We start from the raw sequence: 12,296 nt of genomic DNA, 5'->3' as shown, positions 1-12,296 counted from the left end.
TCATCTTATGGCCTGGGAGGGAAAAGATAACTGCTTACTGCCATTTGTGGTCTGCAGTTTGAGAGAAAGGGGTTATTTTGCTTTGTTCTGTTTTTAATCTTTTGTATTTTAAAGACAGGACTGCAGTGAAGATAGTGGTGAAGTTTTCCCTTTTTAAATACCCGAGGGGAAGCTGACAGAAATGAACAGTTTTTTTCCCCACTTCCTCAACTCTTCTTGCTACTGCCAACACACTTCAAATCAGTTCTTTCTGTAAAGGAGTGACTAGTGGATTATGGGGAAAAGGGATATGTCAGATGGTGCTGGTAACTGTGCTGTATTGCATCAGACTACTCCTTGAGGAGCTACAGGGACTGAAGGTATTCTGGCAACACTCACCCTCTGTGGCACTGACTCACATGCTGCATTCAAGTGGCATTTCAATTAAATTCTTTACCTGCTAATCAATCACTTCTGAATAATTGCAGTAGCAACTACAGGGACACAGTTTTCTTCTTTGCCTGGTTGAATGTTCAGTGCTGGCAGGGGCTATCTGTCTACTTTTGAAGGCTGTTGAATAGTGAGTGTGCATGCATGTCATCCTCCTTCTTGCAAACCTGGTCACTTGACAACTTTGAGATGCTCTGTGCATGACTTGATTTGATTTTTCTTAACCACCACGCATTAAAAAATTGAACATCCACAAAATAATTGGTTCTTGCATGTTGGACTCTGCATATACCCTGCCCTGCCCACCCATGAAAACCATTTGAGATCCCTAGTCTCATTGGGAAAACTTGGAGCTGTTGCCTCATTTACTACTGTTCTACTGGGTAGGGAAGCTTAGAGATTACTTTTGAGCCTGATGTTACCAAACTTGTGTCTGAAAACTAAATCTTCTCCTATGTGCCCTGCCCATCAAAAAAGCTAGTTTAACTTCATTTTTTGATGATGACTTCATTTTGTTGAACAGGTGGTCATTATTACAAGATTAGGTGGGTTGCTTTTGTTTTTAGTTTTGCAGGCTAGACCTATAAGCAAGGAGTCTAATAATTCCAGAATCCGTATGTATGTAAGGTATCAAAATGGATTTATCCCTTTGTTTTAGGACTCGACGTTGACGGCTTATACCGAGTTAGTGGTAATCTTGCAGTGATACAGAAACTAAGATTTGCAGTCAATCATGGTAAGTTTCCGTGAACTATATTGCAATTACATAGATTTTAGATTATTTGAAGTTCATAGAAAGCTCGGGGAAAAAAAAACTCTTAATGTATAATTACCATCTTTCATAATTGTCATCCTCAAAGTAAAATTACTTCAAAATAGCAGAAGTTAGTGTGTAGTAGACATACAGATCATTTAAAAAGACAAACAACAAAACTAACATCCTGGAGGTTTGTTCTTGCATGGAGCACAGAGGTATTGCTAGAACATAATTATAAAGAAAGGTGGTATTAGAATTCAAGGGGGCAAAAAGATTTAAAAAAAATAACTGCATACCTTATGAGAAAACAGTAAGTAAGCATATTATGTTTCCACTAGCATTAAGCTTGCTTTTTAGCAAGATTTGCTATGCCCTTTTAGTGTGGGGATTGCTAGGTGTTGTTGACTGTACTCTCTTGTAAAACTCTGTGTATCTATACCTTAGTGTTTTGTTCAGTGGGAATCAAGGTGGCTCGCAGCTGGGAAAAGAACAGTAGCCCATCTACTATCTGACCACTCGTTTCCTGATTAACAGGTTCTAGGAGTAAATTTTGTATTATATTGGAGTTCATATTCTCCTCTGGAAAGGGAAAGTGTCCTTGGTAAGGGAGTGAGTGGTATGTATCGCCCTACACAGTTTGGCTGCAGAAAAGACCCTGCTTCTAGGCTGAGGTGGAATTACTGTTGAGATTTCTGTTGTTGGTTTCTTTCTGAGCAGTTCGGGGCCTCTAAATTGCTGCATGTCTCCCAAGGGCTAGATTTTTTGACAGTGTTTTAGCCCTTCTAAGAGAGCATGCAGTGTTGTTATTAGAATGCAGCCATATGAGTATCTCACACAGTGCTTGTTCTGAGAAGTATTCTCCTAGCTACCTATAAATACGAAAGGTTTTACACTGCTACTGCTCTGTACAAAGCAGAGAAAAGGCTGAAGGGGAATATAATCTTCACTGCTTTAACAATACTGTGGGAAAGAAGGCTAAGTTATATATTAAAAAAAAAAGACATAGTTAAATTATTATCATTAGTTGTTTATTTTTGTGTCTCAGATGAGAAACTCGACTTGAATGACAGTAAATGGGAAGATATACATGTCATCACAGGAGCTCTAAAGATGTTTTTCAGAGAATTGCCGGAGCCGCTCTTCACTTATAATCACTTCAATGACTTCGTCAATGCTATTAGTAAGTCTGGAAAACGTGTGCATGCTTTTTATGTAACTTCTGCTCAATATGTGCAATTCAGTTATCTTAGTAAAAAGAACGTTTTGATTCTGAGTGTCTGTAAGGGTCACCTGCAGTTGCCGGCCAGTAATATACAGGCTGGCCAGGAGGTGGCAGTATGTTCTCTAATATTAGCCCTGAAAAACGAGCTTTTAGTCCCAGTCTCTTAAATTTTATGGTGAAGTTTTAAACAGAAATACTGAGGTTTTGTTTCTTCCTTCTGCAGAGCAAGAACCAAGACAGCGTGTCCATGCTGTTAAAGATTTAATTAAACAGTTGCCAAAACCAAATCAGGACACTATGCAAGTACTCTTTAGACACTTGAAGAGGTAAGTATTAGAAAGAATACTGACCCTCCCTTAAAGCTAAATAATCAAATGAAAAATAGTAGGTGACACTTTGCACCGTGTTTTTTCTTGCAAATATTGGACTTGATAAACACAGTATATGGGTCTGTTCTATACAAACTTGCAGAGCACCAATGGACTTTAGACAGTATGTGTCATAACTGTGATATTTACTGCAAAATCCATAAGGGCTAACAGCTGATTTCTATAACATAAGTTAGAGAACTTGTGAGGATTTCAAGAATAATATTTCAAAGTAAAACTTTTCTGTGGAGAAGGAAATCACAGCAGGTGTATGTCTTAATTACAAGCCTAGTAGGTAAATATTATGAATAGTCATTTGCTTTGGACTGTTTCTTTTTTCCTGTCATCCCATCACTCTTAACACTGATGTCTTTTTTGTGTGTGTGTATTTTTCCTTTCCAGAGTTGTAGAGAATGGAGAAAAGAACCGAATGACCTATCAAAGTGTAGCAATAGTTTTTGGTCCAACCTTATTAAAACCAGAGAAAGAGACTGGTAACATAGCAGTCCACACAGTATACCAGAATCAGATTGTAGAATTAATTCTGCTGGAATTGAATGCCATCTTTGGACGCTGACGTTTTTCTCGGAGTAGAAACTGGAAGTGATGAGTTGGCAGCAGTATTCCATCAGAAGGAAAATCTCTCTGTATATGATGTATTATGTTTGTGGACCAAGCAGCAACTTGATTTTTGCACTTTTGGGAGAGGGGAGAAACAGGAGAAATGTTTTACCACTTTAATGCAAATTAAAGTCAACACTTTGTTTGGATTTCTTTGAAAAAAATCAGCGTAAAAAGTGAATTGAAAAAATTAGTTTGCCTTTTTTTTTAAATAGCATTTGAGAATTGCAATATAGGTTCATACACTGGATTTCTTGAAGAGTAAAGCTAGTAATCTCAAACTGGATAATCTGGAATTTAATCTTAAAATATTCCCACTTGATATGGAAAAGTTCTACCAACTGATATGAAAAAAAATCAGTGAAGTTACACTTTAGGCTTGTGTATTACAAGCGATACAGATCTGTCTGATGCTTTTTCCATGAAATTTCTGCATGCAGTGACTGTCTTAAACTTGTGCTAACAGTTTGGTTTAGTTATTCTAGTCTAATTTCTTACATGACATCTGCTGTCCTTTTTCCTTTTTTCTCCCCCCCCTCCCCAGCAACCGTTCTGGAACTTCTTAGTTGCTTTATAGAACAGCACACTATTTCAAACACTGAACTTGTACCAGCATCCAGCTATGGATATTTGTCCTGTGGCATAACAGAAGTCATATTTAATACATATGTTCATTTTTTTTTCAGGGCGTTTTCTGAGCTAGGTTTTGTGTTATACTGATTTACAGCTAAATCCTAAGTAAATACTGACTGTAACACTGTACTGAGTTCTTGGTATAATACTGTGGTAGTGGAAGTTTCTTGATGTAAATACAGGCTGTCCTTTTGACTCTTGTATATAATTCAGTTCTTGTATAGTTCAAGAAGAACGTTCTAGTCACACATTTCTAATCATGGGTAGATTAGCTGCAGTAGCATAATGTTTCCAGTTGATGTCTGGGTTTCAGCAGTGAAACAGGTTATGGGGAGGGAGGGGGGACCTAACTGTGTGCACTTTTAGATGTTAATTACATTTGCGGGCAAATACCTGTAATGCAAATGGTACTGGAAAAATACTGAGTGTGCTTGCTAAACTGTTAATGCACTACAAGAAGAGCCTTTTAGGTTATTTAATATGTACAGGATACATTAGAAAGAAATGTATTATGAATTCTAACATCTGCAAATAGTGAAACTCATGTTTTGATAGATGTTTGATGGAATCCATGATGCTAAATTTAAGAATTTCTTTTTACATTAATGTAGAATAATTTGTAAAATTGGTTTTGAAAGATTTTGTTACAGGGAGCATGGTCTGCTGAAGATTTTTTTAAATGTATTTTTCTAGACTAACTGCTGTATCTGACATATTTGTTATGTCTAACCTGAATAAAGAAAACCATTAGTTATTTTGGAGTTTGCCATTCCCGCTTGAGACAACATGAACCCCATTTAAACAGTAAGACTGGTGTATTGTGCTGCTTAGCATGGACACTACTTGCAGCAAAGAGTTGTCATGCTGGATTAAAAGATGAAAGGTTACTTTATACCCTGACAAGTTTAGGAATCTTCCCGTCCCTCTCTTTAACAAGTTAAACTCTAACATAAAATTCAGAGACGGCAGAAGTAATTTATGGATATAAATTTGTGGTCTTTAAAACATCTCGGCTCCAAACCTATTGTAAAAAAGCAGATACACTGGGAAATAATTTCGTTTCACTTTTTGATCTGTTGTATGCTTTTCACAACAAAGTTCCAGATTGCAGCTAAGGGGATATGTGGTGAAGTAGTGAGGTGTAATCAGATGACTGGTACAAGAATTTCATGAGCATAAGGCTTGGATGAGAAGTCTTCATAGATAAAAGAGAAGACAAGTTACCTTGTGGCTTTCTCACTGTCTTGTTGTGGTAATGGTGAAGTCTTGTGGTTTGTTGCAAAGCAAGGTGGGTGAGAATTGTGATAGCTACATCTGTGTTGTGTTTTCAGCCTCCTGTTAGGCTTTCAAACAAGAACGGTGCTGAGTGGCAGATGTGCCCCCATCTACTGGAAGATATAAACAAAGTTGAAATATGTTGTTGTAGATTATTCAAATCCCAACTTCAGCTGTAAAATAAAGAATTCCCGTTGCTAAGGGAGATAGCTTATCTACAGGTCGCCTTTTCTGTATGAGTGTTTCTGTATTCAAAGAAAGAATTCCTTTTTAGAACCGTTTGGTAATGAGGATGGCCATTACGCTTTTCCTTGTATTCCCAGAAAATAAAGCATTTTGTTATTGCAATATATAGTACGGTTTTGTGCAGTGAAATTGTTGTAAGTTTTAATTTTCTCACTTTTAGTTTGGGGAAGTGAATGTATTTTTTTTTAATCAAAAGAGGTGCAGCTAAACACTCAAACTGTTCAGAAAGAGGAGGCTGTCCAAGCTGATGGTCTTGACTAACCTGAAATCGTGTATGTCGGCACATGGTGTTTCTTCCCTACTTGAAATGCCTTGTTGTCTTGTTCCTACACTTAGCTTTCTTTTGAAAATCAAGAACAGATCTTTGCACAAACACGGGGAGGGAAAGCTGTTTGCATTAGAAGGAACAAATTTAAAGCCTGAACTGAGGAATAGATGAACCAGATTAGATTTTAGACTAGAATCCAATTTTAAGACAATACAAACCCTTGCAGTCATAATTGCTCAAAGGTACCATGCATTGATGCCACTTCAAATTTTGTTCCAGTAATAGAGCTGCGTGCCTCTGCAGATCAGCCATGTAACATTACCACCAAGCGACTCTCAGACTTGCTTGATCTATACCAGTTATGATTTTCTTCTCTTTAAAGCTAGAGAAGTGGACACAGAGCAGGCAAATACACTCATTTCGTGTTGAACTGAAACTAATTTTAAGTCAGAGGCGGTGCGTGTAGGTAAGCCTCCTCAGTGCAAGCTGCTAGGTTGTGCTTACTGCCCAGAACCAAACTTTCCTCACCATCCTCACTGAGAGCCAGGATGAACCCCCTTTTTATTGAACCTTTTGTATTCCAGCAAGGAAATCCTCGACTCTTGCAGTGTGGGAGAGAAGGGAGTTAGTAGGTACTGTAGCATCAGTTTATTCTTACGTGGAGCACTGACGTTTTCCCCTTTAAAGGGAACAGCTTTATTTAGCCCCAAAGTAATGATATTTTCAGAATCAATCGGTTAATTCATCAGCCATGCCGTAAAGCAGGCACAGTGGGGCATTCTGCTCGGGTGCGGGGGGAGGTACAGCATGTCTAATGAGGCGCTCTGTAACTGCCAAGGAGAGGAGAGCACCTCTGAGGAATCTTAATTAGCCTCCACAATTGCAAAGTTTTGTGGGCAAGCAGCTGGTAGGACTGGATCAGACCTTTACAAAAGTAGCCCTATGCGATTGTGGGACTTAAATGAACATTTTTTTTTTTCCGTAGCATTCTTGTAAACAGAGCACTTGTAAAACAAGATCACACTGTGTAACAGACCAACATGAAAGACACGTAGAGGGAACTTGGCCTCTTGGTCCTTTTTATTTCATTGAGAATTAAATGGCAGCTCTAATATTAGACTTTCCTAGGACTTCCCCAAATGCAGTTGGGTTTGTTAAAGGTATTTAGCTACTACTTTCAAAAGAAGAAATCTACGTTGCATTCAGCACGCTCAGAGCTGCAAATGAGAACAATTAGGGATAGCACTGGGTTTATTTAATCTTGCAGCTTACTGCACTAAAATGTCATTCACCAGGGAAGGGGAGAGCAGATCCTTAGTGTGGGAATAAGTACATGCAAAAGAGCGAAGGCAACCGGACAAAGCAGGTGTGATGGACAACCAGGAGAGTAAAGAAACAGTAGCTTAGAAAATCTGCAGGAATACAAACCAGAGACTTGGGAGAAAGCCAGGCTGCTAGGAGCAGGGGTTTTTCTTCCCTTTTTTTTCTTTTTTTCCCCCCTTTTTTCCCCTGCATGCAATACAGATGAAGACGTGGCAATGTTTTATAAGGGTAAGTGTCTCTAAGTAGGTGGAGTTCAAGTGACATTGCAGAACAGCAGTGCCCACCTTTCTTCAGACTTTTCCAGAGCAGCTTCTGTGTCCGCTCGTCAGGGGTGAGCTGCAGTCTGGGTTCACTTGATACAAACACCTGTGTGGTAATGGGAGTCAAGAACTCTGTTCCTGCAGTGTAATCATGGATGCACAGCCAGAATCTGTGCAACGCAGAAATAAAAGTTGCTGCATTGCTCCAGTGGTACTGCCCATGCCAGCCAGGTGTCTGAACCCTGTGGCACCAGGTCCTGAACAGCACAGGTAGCCCTGGATGTACAGTCTTAGCAAACCAGAAGAAAAAAAAAAAAAAAACACGCATAAAGCTGAAAAGTGGGAGTATGCAGAAAGAAAAATAAGGTCCTGAGCTAAACTTTCTTCAAATCCATTTTAGATTTTTATGTATAGTACAAATCTGCTCAGTCAGAAGTTTAATTGATAGTGTAAAGGAAACAGCTGTCTTAAAAAAAATAATCTGTAATTAAAAGCTTTCGTTTTTTACATCAGGCAGTGGAAGATAACGTTAACCACTGACACATCTCATTTCTCTAGCTCACCACGTGCTGCAGCCTGGGGTTTGGTCTCAAGCTGTGAAAGCTGCCTTGCCCCTCCTGCTTGCTCTCCTTTCCTTTACCGAAGCGTTAATCCCGGACATCTCTCCTCTTCCTACGTGCACCCCCAGCTCTTTCTGCTGCCTGTCCCATCCCTGTGCCTCGGGCCATTGCTCCTGCCTGTGCAACACCTGCCTGGGGCTGGGCAGTGCTTGGTGCTGCCCGGAGCACTGCTGTGCTGCCAGGGGCTGCTGCACGCTCACACCAGCCACGAGACTCTTCGTTAGCAAGCAGTCATCAGTGTTAATGCTAAATGTATTGTAGTTAAAAAAAATAGAGTAGAACAAGACAAGGGTCCCTTCCAGACAGTTACAGCAGGCTGCGTGCTGCTCCTGTTTCCCAGAGGGTCTGTCCTCCTCCTGGATTGCAGAAATGAGTGTAAACTAGGCAATTAGGTGTTGTATTCGGCGTTATGCTGAGGCACAGCAATGTAATCCCCTGCTCCCATTTAATCACCACCTGTGTCACCTGTGCAGGCTGCCCAGAGGGCGGCACAAACTTGGCACTAAACCACTGTGGCTACAGACCAGGATCGTGCTTTTCCCCTTTGTTAGCCCTAGCTTACCGCTCCCACCCACCAAATACCCCAAACTAAACTTTCTGCCCACCTTTCCCCCTCACAGGGTACATCACAGTCTGCAGCGAGCTGAGTGCTCGGGGGTGTCCCTGGGTGCAGCTTCTGCATGTACGCAGTTGGGTTAGGAGGGGGAGCAGTGCGTTTGCTATAAACACCGAACAGCGGGCGGCATCATTAGCTCTTCAAATCATAACCAGCTCCCCAGGTGGCTGCCTAATGCCTTCTGGGCTTGCTTTGCATCCCTGCGTTAAAGGAAAGCTTGAGCGGGCATGGGAGGGACGTGGTGCTGGGGTCGAGTGCCGCCGCTGCTCGTGAGGTGAGCTCCATTTTGCCAGCACCGGCCCTGGGCCGTGGACGGACAGAAATGGGCCTGCGGGCCACAGGAGGGAATGGAGATGGGTCTGCAGGCCAGAGGAGGGGCCTGGTGCTCTCCTTCCTGCCTGCTTCCTCTCTCCCGCTGGGTTGTGAGCTAAGGCTCGTGGTATGTCACAGGCCAGACAGCGCGATTATAATGGTCCTCTCTGGTTTTAGAGATCTCTGAATGAAGCTGGCAGGTAGCCTGCCGCTTAGACATTGACTTCCTTGTTCCCACTTAGTCATTCATGCCCCAGATCAAATGAAGGCGCTTCTGCTGGCCGAAGCTGAATTCCCGTTCCTCTCCTGAGGTAACGCAGTTCAGCGGGGGGAAGCCGTCGTCTCCTCCGCCAGCAGCTCCCAGAGCTCTACCGGGCACCGGGGGTGGACGTGGTGGCACCAGGTAGTGCAGCTGCTTCTGTCAGCAACGGTGAGATCAAGAAAAGTGCTGTTAAAGCTGCTTGCTCTTTCCTGCAGCCCGAAATGAGAGAGCTGGGCTCTCACAGCAAAAAAGGCTTCCCTCCCCAAGACGTTTCAAGTGCTTTTTTTGCATTGCCGTGCAGCAGAGCTGGGCTCAGAGGGCAGCTGGCAGCGGCGGGGTCCCACTGTGGGGTTGGGGCAGCGCAGCCTCCTCCGCATCCCTGCGAAGGAAGCCACTGTGGGAAAGACCCTGCACAAGGAGCTCGTGGGCTGCCAGCCAGAGCTCACAGCAAGCGCATCGCCAGCCCGGCTGCTGGCACCGAAATCAGGGCTGGGAGGGACACAGCACCGTGTTTCTCCTGGTCCCAGCAGCAGTCTGGGCTGCTTTCACAGACCCCACTAATGGAGAGGGTGGAAACTCCCAGACAGCCTTTTCTAGCACATAGCTCCCCTCCCATTCAGAAAGTTTTTTCTTTTTGCATATCTATGCACTCATTGCTGCAATTTACTTTCGTCTTTTTCCCTATTCTGTCCATATCCATGGCTTTTATCCTGTTCCACAAAGCACATGGAGAGCTATTTCCCATTCGTCTCTGCACACGCAGTAGCAGCCTACAAAGCTATAAAAGGTTTCTGCGTCTCAGTTTTCCCTACTGTAGACTAAGCAAGCCCAATCCTTTAAATCTTCCCTCGGCTGCCACGCAGCCTGCTGATTAGGGCATGGGACGGGGCAGCACGAGTTCACGTTCCCCCCAGGGACAAGCCCTCAGCATTCCCCCACCCAAGAAGCCTGGCACACCTCCTGCTGCCCCTTCGCCCTGCGATGCCCCCTGCTCGCCAGCCCCATCTCCCGAGCTTTTCCTCCTGAAGCACTCGGCCAGCACCGATGGCACTGGGTGTCAGCAGCAGCCAGGTGGCCACAGCCCTGCTGCCAGCACCAACAGAAGCTCTGCTGGAGCAGCAGGGAGCGCAGCGGGTGGGAGGTGCAGCTCCCAGGGCTGGGCTGGGGGCGAGGGGATACAGCCAGGGGCAGCGCCTGCAAGCTGCTGTCCCGGCTGTCAGCGTGCCACTGCAGCAGGATGCACGGACCCCCACCCTCCCCAGTGGATGGGCTTTGCATTGCTTGGATTTGCTCTTCCAGCAGAGCAAAACAGCAGCCCCGGCACTGCTTGCTGCTGACTCCCTGGAGCACCACACGAAGCCTTGCGAGCATCCCAGATAGTGCCAGTGCCACAAATCCTCGGTGGGACCCTGATGCTGGGGCTCCCCTGCTTGCTTGCTGTCCCCATCACACATCTCTGTCCTCCTGCTGCCACGTGCTGCCCTGCCTCAGCCTGCAGCTCCCAGAGTCCATGCCGGCTGCTGCACTGGAAGCAGTGCTGGTGACAGAAACACTGTTTGAACTCATTGAACTTCGTTATTGTTTTGAAAAAAAAAAAAAAAGTCAAGGTTCTCTACATTAAGAAACAAGATTAAAGAAAAAACAAACAAACAAAAACAAACAAACAAAAAACAACAACAAAAAATGAGGTACTGCCTATTCTGGCAGATTCATTTGACAAATTAAAGGCTGCCAGAAACACTCTCATTTGCCCTGGCCCAGTGATAGGCATTACACCTGCATCACCACGAGGAACATGACTAATCCTGAATTCCTTTCACTTCCAGGCACCCATGAAAAAGCTTCATCTATCCCAAAGCTACAATTTAAATGCTGAAAATAAAATACTTAAAAGCCACGCAGTGGTAGTTCGGGGCTAGTAATGATTTCGCCTGGCACCGGCTGTGGTAGCTGTGTCTGTGCCACCTTGCTGGTAGCTCGCTGGCTGCAGCCAAGCCCTCTGCTCCCTTTTGGTTCCTGCACCGTGCTCCCCAGCCAAGGCACAAAACTCTGTGCCAGGCCAGAGGAGCTGGAAAGGCTAACCAGGGGCAGAGCAGGTGGCAGGGCCGCTGCGGTTGTTACTGGGCTGGTGACACTGCCACAGGGGTCCCTTCCTCCTGCCCTGCAAACAAACCCCGGTGAAGATTTTAGCCCCCCCACCAAAGCATTAGTTCCCACCTAGTTGGCCAACAGCATCTTGTCCTAGTCCACAGAGCCACTCTTTATGTTGAAAGCATTGAAGAGAGAAGGAACGTGTAATTAGGAGGCCCTGAGTCCTCTCTTCACAACCTTAACTCAGCTCGCGTTCAGCGGTGCTACCACCTTCCCACAGGGTAACGCGCACGGGGCCGCTGTCAGGCTCGTTCCCAGGGAGGTGAAATATTTAGCAGATGCCGGCCCATTAAGCACAAATCGCTTCGGAATTGCCTTGACCCAACCGCAGCGGTCGTCCTTCTCCCAGGCATTGTCCTCTGCAGAGCAGAGCTGCGGATGCAAAAATGCCCCCTTCTCATCCCGCTCCATCGTTCCTAACAGGGATGGAGAAGGAGACCCCAACTCCACGCCGAAACACCCGTGGTCACCCTGCCAGGCAGTGGGGTAGCATGAAAAATACACATCCAGCTATCTGTAGGGCCACGGCTACCCTTCTGCCATCGGGTTGTTTTCTGGGCTGCCAGGACTTCTGGCGGCAACAGCGCCGAGCCCTCGGTGAAGCAGCAGACCCTGGCATCAGGTCTGCTTATCCTCGCCTGCCTCCCCCCGAAGGTGCTGCGAGAGGCTCTGCCTCCCTTCCACGGGGCTCTTGCAGCATCCCGAGCACGCAGCAGCCCGTTCAGGGCAATTATTCTCCTTTAAGGCCTCCGAAACTGCGAGGTTCCTGGCATTTCTCATTCTCTGGACAGGTGCAATTTTTCATCGCTTTCCTGAGGACTCTCGTGCTTCGCCACAGTAAGGGAGCAGCCCTTAAGGGAGCGAGCTGCAGCCTGCAGTTTATTTTTATCTCATGATGGACATCAGCTGAAGGAGTTCCCGTTAGGTCAGGAA

At 44.8% G+C, this 12,296-nt stretch overlaps 1 protein-coding gene and 1 long non-coding RNA gene across 14 annotated transcripts in view; one reads left to right on the top strand and one right to left on the bottom strand.

The window, feature by feature from the left end:
- ARHGAP12 (Rho GTPase activating protein 12) overlaps nt 1-5,655 on the top strand; it is a 77,789-nt gene extending 72,134 nt beyond the window's left edge. For all 13 annotated transcript variants that reach the window (XM_083824621.1, XM_083824620.1, XM_083824618.1 and 10 more), the window contains 4 exons: nt 1,088-1,165; nt 2,232-2,366; nt 2,632-2,734; nt 3,179-5,655. In XM_083824621.1, coding sequence (XP_083680747.1) covers nt 1,088-1,165; nt 2,232-2,366; nt 2,632-2,734; nt 3,179-3,353 — 491 coding nt within the window. In that variant the 3' untranslated portion in view covers nt 3,354-5,655. The remainder of the gene's footprint in view (nt 1-1,087; nt 1,166-2,231; nt 2,367-2,631; nt 2,735-3,178) is intronic.
- A 1,226-nt stretch (nt 5,656-6,881) lies between these two features.
- On the bottom strand, nt 6,882-11,864 carry LOC310894478. Its single transcript, XR_014579944.1, has 2 exons — nt 10,665-11,864; nt 6,882-9,368 (listed from the first exon to the last, which is right to left on the bottom strand). It is a non-coding gene; the product is annotated as an uncharacterized lncRNA (long non-coding RNA).
- Nucleotides 11,865-12,296: the final 432 nt, after the last annotated feature.

This window comes from Anser anser, assembly GCF_964211835.1.
Source record: "Anser anser genome assembly, chromosome: 2".
Classification (NCBI taxonomy): Eukaryota; Metazoa; Chordata; class Aves; order Anseriformes; family Anatidae; genus Anser; species Anser anser.
The sequence above is the reverse complement of the archived record's forward strand: the minus strand, read 5'-3'. Positions and strand labels throughout refer to the sequence as shown.